A 13,150-nucleotide genomic window follows, 5' to 3' on the forward strand; every position below is an offset into this window, starting at 1 on the left:
TGGCCACCTGCCGTCGCGTGCTCATTGGCGCCCAGGTCACCGCCCCTTTCCCCTCGCCTGACGTAGGTGTCTCAAGCACGCAAGCGCGGCGCGTACTCACGCCCCCTCCGGGACCTAGAACGCAGGCGCGCGCACGCTCCCGGGGCCCTGTGGGCGGGGGGTGGGGGGAAAAGGGGGGAGGAAAGGGGTTAGGTGTCTACTCTGTTAAGTAGACGGCGGTGGGGCACGAAGAGCACGACGGCCCGACCGCCGTGCGGGTGAACTCTACACTGGGCCTAGGGCTGCCGGGAGGGCTCGTAACCAAGTTAGCGCGATCTGCGAGTAGGCGTCGGGTCGCTGAAACTCGGAGGGCAGCAGGGGGCTAAGCCCCGGCCTAGGCCCCGCGGAGATGTCCGGCTGCGGCGCTTGTACTTGCGGTGCGGTCGCTGCGCGGCTCATCACCTCCTCGCTCTCTTCCGCGCAGAGAGGTAACGAAATAGTTCCTCGCCTGAGCCTTTGGCGCTGGGAGAACCCTTCCTTCAGCTGACGGGTGGGGACCCTGGAGGGCACCAGGCCTACTTCACCCCGGGGATGTGAGGGGATGCACGGCATTTTGGCTGGCAGCACCACTTTTCCGGTGGGATGGGGCTTTACCAACCTCAGAAGCAGCTGTTTCCCACTGTTGAAGTAAACCCTGTTGCTCCCCCGCCCGCGCGCCCTAAGGCCGCCTGACCTGGGGCCGAAGTGTGGCAAATTCGCGGAAATACCCTGAAAGAGGCATAGAATGTCCCTTGCATTAGAAAGACTCGCCAGACCCCTATCGAGCTCCTCCTGGACCGCCGCCTGCCCTGGCTGCGGCTCCTCTTTCGGAACCTGGCGGAGTTCCCTTTGAGGGCGCAGGCAGGGTTTCGGGTAAGGGGCTGTCACTGTTGAGGTTCCTCCGGGACCGCTGGACGCGGAGCTGGCTGTCCCACACTCAGGCCACATGAGGACCGCGATGTCACTGTCATTATTGTGCGGCCACCGACTCTGGGACATAACCAGCGCTTTGGACTCCCAACTCCGGGAAGCCTCGGGCCCTGCAGGAAAGCGGACCGGGAAACTCGGGAAACACCCGCAGGAATTCGTTTTGAAATACTTAGGTGTATCAGCAGCAGTTTTCCGGCTTTTCCAACTTGACAGTTCGAGGCAGTTTCTTAAGGGTGGCTCTTGTTTACCTCTCCTTTCTGTTTGTCTGGAGTTGTGAAAGAGTGGCATCCCAGCCAAGAGATCCCGAAAAAAGAACCATTTTTCTCTTCTCCAAATCCATGGGGAGCTCTGGTAGCATAGTGGCTAAAGGCACTTGACTGCTAGCCAGAAGGCTGGTGGTTCAAACCCACCAGCCAAATCTGTGAATATCAGACTAAGAGGCTAGATCCTATTAGAATCATTAACTTCTAGAGGAATTCATTTTATTTTGACTAGTTGGTGACCCTTTAATATAGATATATATTTTAATCCTGTTTTATTAATTTGTACGTTGATTATAAGGTTTTTACCTTTTCTAAATAAATAGTTTATTCACAGAGGAGCTAAACGAGATTATGTGTGCAGAAGCATTTTGTAAAAAATGATACATGTAGTGAATTGATTGTAATACATTGTTAAACCTCAGCAGTGGATGTTTCTATTCCAGGACGTTGATTAGCAAACACTTGAAAGTAACAGATATTTTTAATTCATTTATTTAACAAATGTTCGTTGAGGACCAACTATGTGCTAGACAGTCTTGGTGCTGGAGAGAGTGGTGAGTAAGCCCTCACCCTCAAGTTTCAATCTAGTGGTATAGACAAAGAATAATCTTTTCTAGGCATAGGTTTTTGGTTAGGGATGGGTAAAGTATGTGTGTGTGTGTGTGTGTGTGTTTTCTTTGGTCAGGGAAGACTTCTTTGAGAATGTTCACGATATGTTTCAGCCAAGAGTCCTGGAAAACTGAACCATAGGAAATGTGCAGGTATTTTTTATTCTTTTCAAACAACCATTACTTCCATGAAAAAAAATACATATCTGTCATTAGGTAGGAGTTCCTTTGTGGTACAAATGGTTAACATGTTGGGCATCTAACCAAAAAGCTGTAGGTTGGAGTCTACCTGGAGGCATGTCTGAAGAAAGGCCTTGCTATCTACCTGTGAGAACTCAGCCATTGAAAACCCTGTGGAACACAGCTCTACGCTGACACACATAGGGTTACCATGAGTTGTGGCAACTCAAGGTCAATTTTTAAAATCATTAGGTAAATCAACACAAATGAAAGGCTATTTAAGAATTATTATCTGCTTGTCAATATAAATTTGCCAGAGGTTTTCAGAAATACAGAGCCATTATTTTCACTGTAAAGGCCAATATGTAGATTCAAATTTGACAGCACCCAATCTAGTTAGAGAATTTAATATTTTTTTAGAACAATGAAATAACAAATGATTTTCATATTCATTTAGGACTTTCCCAAACCTTAATTAAGCAAACTGTTTATTTCTCATAGTAGAAACACTATGCATAAAAGTATGTATAAGTCTACAAGAACATGGAAATACTTTCTGTAAAGACTTAAGGAAAAAAGAAAAAAAAAAAAAAAACCCAGCCTGGAGGGCTATTTTTATTTAAGATTCCTGGAAAGAGGAAAGAGGTCTGATAAAAGTTAGGCCTAAAATTTGGACTAAATTTTTATAAACTAATTTCTTAGGAACAGTACAGTTAAGGATTTCATCAACATAATCTAACAAGAAATTGTAGGGGCATTGCCTGTAGAATGAATTAAGAATAGGAGAGACTTAAGAGCTCTTCTGAAATACAGAAGCTGTTCTTTATTTCCATGGGCTTGTCGTTAGACTTTAAATTTTAATTGGTAGTTGGAAAATAATTATTTGGCAAAATACATATCCTGGATCTTTTTTGTTTTCCTAATGGGCTATGTCTGCCCAATTTAATGTGTTTTCTCTTCTTGCTGTCTTTGAACTTGAGAACTAAAGTAGAAAGTTTCTCCTACCCAAAATGCTAGTGTTTTTTTATTTTTATCTTTCTAAAAATATGCTTTGAATATGTAGAGATAAATCAGTTGGTATTCTAAATGAGGACATTCAGAATTGTTAATTCCATTACAAAAATTCTGAATGACAGACATCATGTGAATTTGTTGTTGTTTGCCAGAGTCGGCCCCGACTCATAGTGACCCTTCCTTGGGTTTCCGAGGCAGTATCATTACAGAAGTAGGAATGCCCAACCTTCCTTCTGAGGAGTGGCTGGTGGGTTTGAACCACCAGCCATCTGGTTAGCAGGCAAGTGTCTTAGCCACTATGCTACCAGAGCTTTAGCTATAGGAATTGTGAGATCCCCTATAACTTCCTTGATTTCTGATTGCCTTCTGTCCTTGTTCATTCAAAGGATATCACCTCGTAAAGGTATAAATGAAGAAGTGAAAATTCTCAAATATGTTACCTTCCATAATTTTCATAATAGTTGGGTAATGTGTCTACCTAACAGTTCTCAGTTCTGTCCATTTTTTTTTTTTTGTAGTTAAATACAATAACAGATTCAATAAGGCAAAGTGAAAAAATGATAAAGCATTTTCATTTCTGGCATTGCAAACCATTTCTTAATCAACATTTCTCTTTTATTCGTTTTCAGACCAGCAGATAGCCCTAGTGAAAACCCATTATGTGTTTTTAAACTTGAGAAAAGCTGTCAAAGGAATGATATTCTTTTTCTTTATTAAGAAGTTTATGGAATTTATGAAGCAAAGATTTAGGAATAAAAATCAGTGAAGCAACTGCCGAGTTGCTAGCATTGTTTGTTTTTTCAAATTGTGTTAGAAGTTAGAAGTCATGTGTTTAACCAAACATTAAACTTGGATTTGCCATTTCTTTTGTTGTAATTTAAATGTTATCACCACAAAGAAATAATTTTTAATTTTTCATTAGTTCTTTCACTAATTTGTTTCTAAAACATAAACGATTTTAAAAATAGCTGCTTTGAAACTCAGAAAGCTTTTGTCTATACCACAAAAATTTTGTGAGTAGTTTAACTTTTAACTGCCTTTTGTCACTGCTGCCAAATAGTCTTGTGAAATGATACTTTAGATACTTTAGGAGTTCTTCACCTGGGGTTCACAGGTCCCCAAGGGGTCCATGGGTAGAATTCTAACTGAAATAATAGCATTTCCTTCAATTGTAAATGAAAGCAACAAACCACAGTAATATTAGCAGTATCTTTGAATTTGTCACCAATCGAGATCACATGTTTTAATATCACCTTACAGTTGCTGCCGATATCTCAAAAATAATTTCTGTACTTTTTGAAATTATGATACATATTAGAACTGCTATTAGATCTTATTTGTGTTCATAAAAGAACACATTTTAAAATATTTTGATAACTAGTACAATTGGTTTCTTTTATTACATTATGTATTTTATATGGGAGCTTTGGGGGCATACTGCCTAAGGCATTTGACTGTTAATCAGAAGGCTGATGGTTCAAACCCACCAGTCACTCCTTGGAGGACAGACTGGATGGTCTACTTCTGTAGAGATTCCGCCTTGGAATCCCAAGGTGGGGTAGCTGTGAGTTGGAACCGACTCAATGGCAGTGAGTTTTTTTTTTGTTGTTGTTGTTGTTATTTTATACATTTTAAAACATTATTCTGAGATAAAGTCCATCCGTAGGCTTTACCATACTGCCAAAGGGCACAAAAGGCACAAAATGAGGTTTTTTTTTTATTAAAAAAACCCACAAAAACCTTGATTACTTTGCTACAGTGACTTATGTTTCCTGTGAAGATTTTATATAATTCATTGGTTAATGGTCATTTTAATTGTTTAGTACAGTGTTTTGCTTTTTTAAAAATATTTTTTGTTTTTGGTGAAATTTTGCACAGCAAATTAAGTTACCATTTGACAGTTTCTATACAAATTATTTAATAACATCAGTTACATTTTTCAGTGTCAATATTCTCTTTAATTGAGTTCTAGTTGTTGCATTTCTAGTACTCTTATTTTTCTGCCCCCAGTAGTACCAAACTCATAGTGACCATAAAGGACAAAGTAAAACTGCCACAGAGTTTCCTAGGTTGTAACTTTTTATGGAAGCAGACTGCCACATCTTTCTCCCATGGAGTTGTTGGTGGGTTAGAACTGCCGATCATTTGGTTAGCTTTAACCACAGTGCCACAGGGCTCCTCTTTCCAAGTACAGTTATTTTAAAAGTGTGGTCTCCAAACCAGCAGCAGCAGCATCACCTGGGAACTTACTGGAAATGCATTCTTGGATCCCACCCTACACCTAAATCAGAATCAAGGAAGAGCGATGAAGTGTGTTTGAATAAGCTCTCCAGATGATTCTGAAGCTCAACTTTGAGAGCTGTTGGTATGGTAGTTACAGCATCCATTTGGTACAGCACATACCTTTCTTGCTAGTTGTTAGTTGCTGTTAAATTGACTCCCAGGGCTCAGGGCGGGCTCCTGCACAACAGAAGAAAATGCTGCCAGATCCTGCACCATCCTCGTAAAAAGGTGTGGATTGGACCATTGTGATTCATAGGGTTTTCATTAATTTTCGGAAGTAGATTACCAGGCCTTTCTTCTGTTCTGTCTTAGTCTGGACACTCTGCTGAAAACTGTTTAGCATCATAACAACATGCAGGCCTCCACTGACAAGTGGTGGCACTGGCTGGGGATCAAAGCTGGATCTCTTGCGTGGAAGGGGAGAATCCTAGTACTGAGCCAGCATTGCCCTTCTGTTACTGAGTCAACTCTAACTCATGTCCACTTCATGCGTGTAAGAGTAGAACTGTGTTCCATGGGGTTTTCAGTGGCTGATTTTTCAGAGTAGATGGCTAGGCCTTTCTTCTGACATGCTTCTTGACTGTACTCAAACTTTCAACCTTTTGATTAGCAGCTGAGTGCTTGACCATTTGTGCCACCCAGGGACTTCTTGATGACATTAGATATTATAAATTGCTAAATTATTTAAAACTATATATTTTATTGTAGCATAATTGGGAAATAATACACTATGTGTAGTACTTAAAGGTTAAATTTTGCTCTATAAACATCCAAGTAGCCTCAAATAAATGTTATAAAACATAGTTTTCTTTCAAAATCATAAAAAAAGAAAAAATGGACCAGGTTTGCTGGTCTGATAGAGCCTGGTGGAACCCCTGAGACTATGGCCCCTACTTGCCCTTCAGGTCTGGAATTGAACCCACTCCTGTGGCTTCCAGCCAAACAAAAGACAGCATATGAACTGAACATTTACATTAGGTAGATTCACTCCTTGGAAAGATCAATCATGGGAGAATAGAAGGTCTGTGTTGCACAGGGAGACAGCTCAGGGGGCAGGAGTGCATGGGAGGGAAGGACACAGGGACAGGCAACTATGGGGAGGAAGTGGGAGGGGAGCTGTTGCATTGTAGGAAATTGCAGTCAGTGTCTTGAGACAGTGTATGTGAGCTGCTATATGGAAAGTGAATTTGCTCTATAAATTTTCACCCAGATCACAATAAAAATTAAAAAGAGACAACAAAACAAAACAAAAATCATAATTTTCTTTGGGAGTGCATCAAATGTTTCAATTAAAAAGTTATACTTGTTACATAGATTAAATAATATTTTACTGTGATTTGGGTGAAAGTTTACAGAGTAAATTGGTTTTCCATTCAACAGTTCACGCACATTTTGTTTGTAACATTGATTGCAATCCCCACAATGTAACAGCACTCTTCCTGCTCATAACAAATGCAAGCCTCCACCAACAGACAGGTGGTAGCACTGGAAGTTTACCATTTCTGTTTGTCCTTCTTTCTTGTCCCTTCCTACTCTCTGAGCTTCATCCGTGGCTTATGGACATTTTCAAACACAAAATAGAACAATGAGCCCTCAAATACCCATAGCCTAGTCTCAGCAACCATTAACTTTCTGCATTCTTGATTCATCTACCCTCCCACCCCCTCATTACTTTTTCTAGGCTTGCCTTTTAGTTTTACCTAGTTATTAAATTATAGTATGACCTTGAAAGAATATTAACATTTAGCATAAAATTAACTAGGAGCTCTGGTAGTGTAGTGCCTAAGGCACTTAACTGCTAACCAGAAGGCTGGCGGTTCAAACCCACCAGCCACTCCTCGGAAGAAAGGTTGGGCAATCTACTTCTGTAGTGATACCGCCTCGGAAACCCAAGGAAGGGTCACTATGAGTCGGGTCGACTCGGCGGCACATAACAACAACAACATAAAATTAACTAATTACCTTAAATTTCATTCTACTTTTATTAGACTTAAGAAAATTTGAAATATCTTTTGAAAACATTACTTAGAAGAAAAGCATCTAATGTAGTTTATTTTTTTCTTATTAATATTCAAGTTTTACAGTCTGTGTTGGAGAGAGTAGAGTATCATCAACTTTAAGAGGTAGGAAAATTTGATTTCTCTTATTTCTATCCTTTCCTGAGAAGAAGACATTTTACAGGTTCCCAAGAAGTTTGACAGGTTCATTTTTGTACTCTGTGCAGCTGGATTGCACAGTTTAGGTAGTAAATTAAGATGTGAAGTTGCTAAACTTAAATAACTAAAGAAACCAATTGTTCTAATAGTGCACACTGATGAAAAATCGTAGCTAATAAAACCCAGTCAGTTATATAACTAAGCAGTTGTCTTGGAATTATTTGAAAGGCATACTTTTAAGCCAGTTTTGCCTTTGAATACATGGTGTATGTGTACACATGTACATAATTTGGTAAAAGCTCTACCAGGTGTAGAAACAAAAATTAAGAACCTGAGTTGGGAATTTTGGTTATAATGAAATAAGAGAGAGACAAAATCTGTTTCTGAAGTTTATTTCAGTATTAACTCCTCCTTTTTTTTTTTGTTTTTCTTTATTACCTCCTAACAGTGTTTTAGGAGCTCTGGTAGCATAGTGCCTAAGGCACTTGACTGCTAACCAGAAGGCTGGCGGTTCAAACCCACCAGCCACTCCTCGGAAGGAAGGTTGGGCAGTCTACTTCTGTAGTGATACTGCCTCGGCAACCCAAGGAGGGGTCGCTATGAGTCGGGTCTAACTCGAGGGCACATAACAACAACAACAACAACAGTATTTTAATAAACTGCTGGGAAGCTTCCTTCCTTCCGGGCAATTTATTAATACATGTTAGCTTAAGCAAGGTTCTGTGTAGCTCTACGGTACTGAAATCTATAGAACTGCGTTTAACCTAGGACCTTTCAATTTATTTGTGCAGGGAACATTTTTAAAGATAATACCAGTTTGGGAAATGCTACCCCACACTATGCAGTATGGCCCTTTTGCCATTGTCCATAAGTTATTTTGGGATTTATTTGGGTATGAAAATTATGTAAGAAAAATCAGGGGTCAGCAAGTAATGATTCTATGAGAAAGTTTGGCCATCCCCATTTGTTGTCTACGTACTATCTGTGGTTGCTTTCTTGCTTCAACAGCAGAGTTGGGATTGAGACCATATGGCCACAAAACTGAAAATATTTACTATCCTAATCCTTTACAGAAAAAGTTTGCTGACCCCTAAATGGTTCTGTGATTAACATATATTCCTTTTAAGAATGTTAATATCAAATATGGCAAAAGGTAAAAATGTTGAAAGGAGGATGATGGTTACATGATATTTATTGAATTATATTTCTTTTTTTTGTGGGATTGAAATAATTTCATTAAAATGTATATGTTTGCCTTGAACAGCAAACACATACCATATCAAAGAACATTTGAAGTTTGTTTCCATAATTTTAGGTATTATCCCCATATAACCAAAGAGACAGGCAAAAGTTAACTGTCAGATACTTACTTTCATTGGTAAAAAATAATATAAGAAGACTAAGAATATAGGATATGTGGTATTAAGGATATGTGTCAGTTTGGCTAGCCCTGGTTTTGAGTGGCTGGGCAGCTGGTGATAATTATTCCCCCTGATGAGACTGGCAACCAACTCCATGGTAGAATCTGCCATGAGCAGCTGAGTAGCTGCTTTAGGGATGTAGTCTGCTTCCTGTTTTATAAGGAGAAGCTTTGGGAATGGTCTGCAGCATTTTGACACCCTTACCCAAGTCTTCATTTAGCAGCCTGCCTTTCCTGCCAATCTTGGGACTGTCTCTGAACTTGAATTAGTGGCCTGACATATTGTTAGTTAATATCGGGACTGTGCCTTTTCACTTGTCGACGCTGGGTTTGTCAGTCTTAGCAGCCAGCAGCTGCTTGAGTGAAGAAAGCCTCCAGCTTCAGTGGGCCAGGAGCAAGAGGCAGAGCTGAATGAAGCCCATGGTTGTAGGGCTTTTACCCAGTCCCTAAAGCTGGCACTTTCAACTCGGACTTCCAGCCTCCAAAACTGTAAGAGAATAAACTCCTGTTTGTTAAAGTGATGTATTTGTGGTATCTTTCAGTTAGAGCAGCATTAGGTAACCAAAACGGAACATAAATGGCTTTTTTCTCCTATAGAAGAGGCAGATTTTGAACTCCTTATCTCTCAGAGTTTGAAAGAGCCACATGTTGTTGTGATTTGGGGGTCTTGCCTCACTTCCAAAGGACAGACTTGGGAAGAACCATCTCCATTCAGCTGGAATCTGTCAGCCTCAAGCCTGGTCTGTAATTGAGAAGGCTGAACCTCTGACAGTGTTTCCTCTACCAGTTTGTATGGCTGTTATGAAAACTAAAGCCTTTTTATTTTTAGCCTCCTTCTGCTCAAGGTATTTTTGTTTCCAGGGTATATTTTTGAGGCATGCCTGTTTGATGTATAGACTAATAGACTGCATTTTATTTTCAGGTATTTCTTGTGGTCGCATTCATATACCAGTTTTAGGAAGGCTTGGGACCTTTGAAACGCAGATTCTGCGAAGAGCTCCTTTTAGAACCTTTACAGAAACACCAGCATACTTTGCCTCAAAAGATGGGATAAGTAAAGATGGCTCTGGAGATGGAAATAAGGTAATCATTTTATTTTTATTGGTATTCATATACACATTTACAAAGTTTTGTTGGCACAGTGGTTAAAGCATTCAGCTGCCAACCAGCAATTTAAACCTGCTAGCCGCTGCATGGGAGAAAGATGTGGCAGTCTCTTCCGTAATGATTTACAGCCTTGGAAACCCTGTGGGTCTGTTAACTTTGTCAGTAGGATTGAGTTCGGGATAGCCATCATATCCTGTGTTCATATAACTTTTTTTTTTTTTTTAAACTTTATTTATTTTTATTTATTTATTTTATTTTTGCAGTGTTTCCTTCCCTCTCCTTCCACCCCTGGTAATCAACAAAGAAAGTTTCTTTCTATGTATAAACCTTTCCTTTCCTTTTTACAATAATGAACTAGTACAATATTTTTCCTTCTGTGATTGACTTATCTCACTGAGCATGATGTCCTCCAAGTTCATCCACATTCTGTGGTGTTTTGCAGATTCTACATTATTCTTTAGTGTTGTATACTATTCCATTGTTTGTATGTACCATAGTTTGGTTATCCATTCTGTTGATAGGCAGCGAGGTGATTTCCATCTTTTTGCTATTGTAAATAGTGTTGCGATGAACATGGATTTGCATATGTCTGTTCTTGTCCTGGCTGTCACTTCTTTAGGATATATACCTCATAATGGCATTGCTGAGTCAAATGGTATTTCTAATTCCATTTTTTTAAGGAATCACCATACTGCTTTCCACAATGGTATCATTTTACAGTCCCACCAGCAGTGTATGAAAGTCCCAATGGCTCCACATCCTCGCCAGCATTTGTTATTTTCTGTCTTGTTGAGCTTTGCTATTAGAGCTTTGCCAGATGGTATCTCATTGTTGTTTTGATTTGCATCTCTCTAATGGCCACTCCTCGGAAGGAAGGTTGGGCAATCCTACTTCCGTAGTGATACTGCCTTGGAAACCCAAGGAGGGGTCGCTATGAGTCGGGCCGGACTCCACGGCAAACAACAACAACAACAACAACAATAAATGGCTAAGGAGCTCTGGTGGTGTAGTGCCTAAGGCATTTGACTGCTGACTAGAAGGCTGGTAGTTCAAACCCACTGGCCACTCCTCAGAAGGAATACTGGGCAATCTACTTCCATAGAGATTTACTGCCTTGGAAATCCAAGGAGGGGTTGCTATCCGACTTGATGGCAGTGAGTTTGGTTTGTTTTTTGTTGTTGAGGTGTTAGAGTTTTCTATAGATTTTAGAGATAAGTCCCTTGTCAGATATGTCATTGCTGAATATTTTTTCCCAGTGTGTAAGTTCCCTTTTTACTCTTTTGGAGAAGTGTTTTAAAGCACGTGTTCATATAACTCTTACAACTCATTATGGTATAACTCTGGCTGATGTCCTACGTAAAGATTTTGGATGTATGGTATTAATATTGGGCTGTTTTGTAGCTAGTAAGTAGATGATTGGTGATTTTATTGGGTCAGTGAATTACTATTGATTTCTTTTCATTATGTAAATTTGGTTAACATTGGAGCTAATACTATGTCTAGACAAAATGCTAGGTGGTTTCATATCTGTACTTACTCCTAAGAATCAAATCAAGAATGTTGTGTCCCTGCCGGCGTTTATTGCCTGGCCGGCCAAGTCCCCACTCTTCTAGTGCCCTTTTGGGGAAGGGCACATGTGCCTTTTGTTGCTCCTTGGCACCTTTCAAGCCCACTTCACTGCCTGCCTCTCTACCAGCTTCTCCTTCCATGCTTGGCCTAAGCCACTTGACTGGGTGGATGAGCAGAGGTGGAGTTTCCTGACCCTGGTCTCTTAGTGGCAGTAGTCCTGTTAACACCCAGATGGTACACAGGGCTGAGCCCCAAGATGGAGGCTGGAGATCAATGGTGGTGCTCTTAGTGTTCTTCAAGGTGGTACTGGTGTTTGTTGCTCCTTTGGTATCCTCTTTGTGGTGTTTGAAGAGTAGGTAGCACATGTCTCCTGGATTGCCTCCATAGGAATCATGGTGTAGCAGTTGGGAATCCAATGGGTAGTGCCCTGACCACGAAGTTTGGGCCCAGGCCTGTGATGATGACTAAGGGCATCTTGGCAGTGCTGGGGATGCTATTTGCCTCCTTTGCTACCTCCTTGATTCACTTACACCTGAGTATCAGGCTCTGGCTGGACCTTGACCTACACTCTGACCCTGGCCTCCCTGTCCAGGTACTTCTCTTGCTGTCAGTGCCTGGTCATGGGGCTGGCACTGATGGGTATGGGCCTCTTCTCCTTTGCCTTAGACCTCCTCTTCCAGTAGCTGCTTAGTGACTAGGCCTGTTGGGTGGGGGAGCAGTTGCTGGTATTTGCCCTCTCCCTCTACCTGCTGCCCTGTGGTGTTCTCCTCCAGCCCCTCTCCTTGGCTGAGGACCCTGCTGTGGGTGGCCCTAGGGCCCAACATGCCTCCTTCCTCCATCATGGGTCCTTTCTTTGCTACATTGTCACCCTCACCTTGATCAATACTAGCTACTTCATTCCCTCTGTCTACCTGGTGGCCCATCTCCAGGACCTAAATTGGGGCATGTGGTATCCAGGTGACTGGGGGTTGCAATCTCAGGGCCTGTGTAATGATTCCTAATGTTCTGGACCACCCTGACCAGGGTGTCACTGGCCCTGTTCCCCATGGTTCAGGCTTCTACAGCCCTGGTGGCTCTGGCTCTGGCCTACAGCTTCATATCAGGGTCCCTGACCCCAGTGGCTTTCTCCATAACTGCCTGAACTGGTGGGGACTGGAAGGATATACTAGGATTGGTGCAGATGGTAGAGAGTATTGGAGGGCTGCTGGGGGCTCCTCTGTCAGGCTACCTGTGGGATGTGACAGGCAACCAACCACACAGCTTCTTGTGGCTGTAGCCTTCCTCCTTGCAGGAAGTGGAGTTCTCATCACCCTGCCTGGCTGCTTTTCCTGCTTTTTATCACCTATCTCCAGGTCCTAGGACCTTGTAACAGAGGCTCTGGATACCAAAGTCACCCTACTCAGGGAGGGTCTGGGGGAGGACTGAACTCCAAGGAGGAGCAATCAGGTCCAGAGAGCCAGAGCTCTAGGTCATCTCCTTCTCCATCTTGACCCCAGTGAACCGCAGTGCCTTAAGCATCTTGGATCTGCCTCCCCTAGAGCAGGCTTGGGGGGCCTGTGATATGTATGTCAACCCTTTGTATTTTGTTGAGGAGTCTTATCT

The 13,150-nt window shown here is 41.7% G+C and overlaps 1 protein-coding gene and 1 pseudogene across 1 annotated transcript in view; both read left to right on the forward strand.

The window, feature by feature from the left end:
- The first annotated feature begins 388 nt into the window (after positions 1-388).
- The window catches only part of CLPX (caseinolytic mitochondrial matrix peptidase chaperone subunit X), a 52,922-nt gene continuing 40,160 nt past the window's right edge, over positions 389-13,150 (forward strand). The window contains exons 1-2 of the mRNA XM_042783114.1: positions 389-467; positions 9,795-9,955. Coding sequence (XP_042639048.1) covers positions 389-467; positions 9,795-9,955 — 240 coding nt within the window. The remainder of the gene's footprint in view (positions 468-9,794; positions 9,956-13,150) is intronic.
- On the forward strand, positions 11,780-12,973 carry LOC103211730 (annotated as a pseudogene).

This window comes from Orycteropus afer, unplaced genomic scaffold, assembly GCF_000298275.1.
Source record: "Orycteropus afer afer isolate SDZICR_OR568_19922 unplaced genomic scaffold, OryAfe1.0 scaffold00015, whole genome shotgun sequence".
NCBI lineage: Eukaryota > Metazoa > Chordata > Mammalia > Tubulidentata > Orycteropodidae > Orycteropus > Orycteropus afer.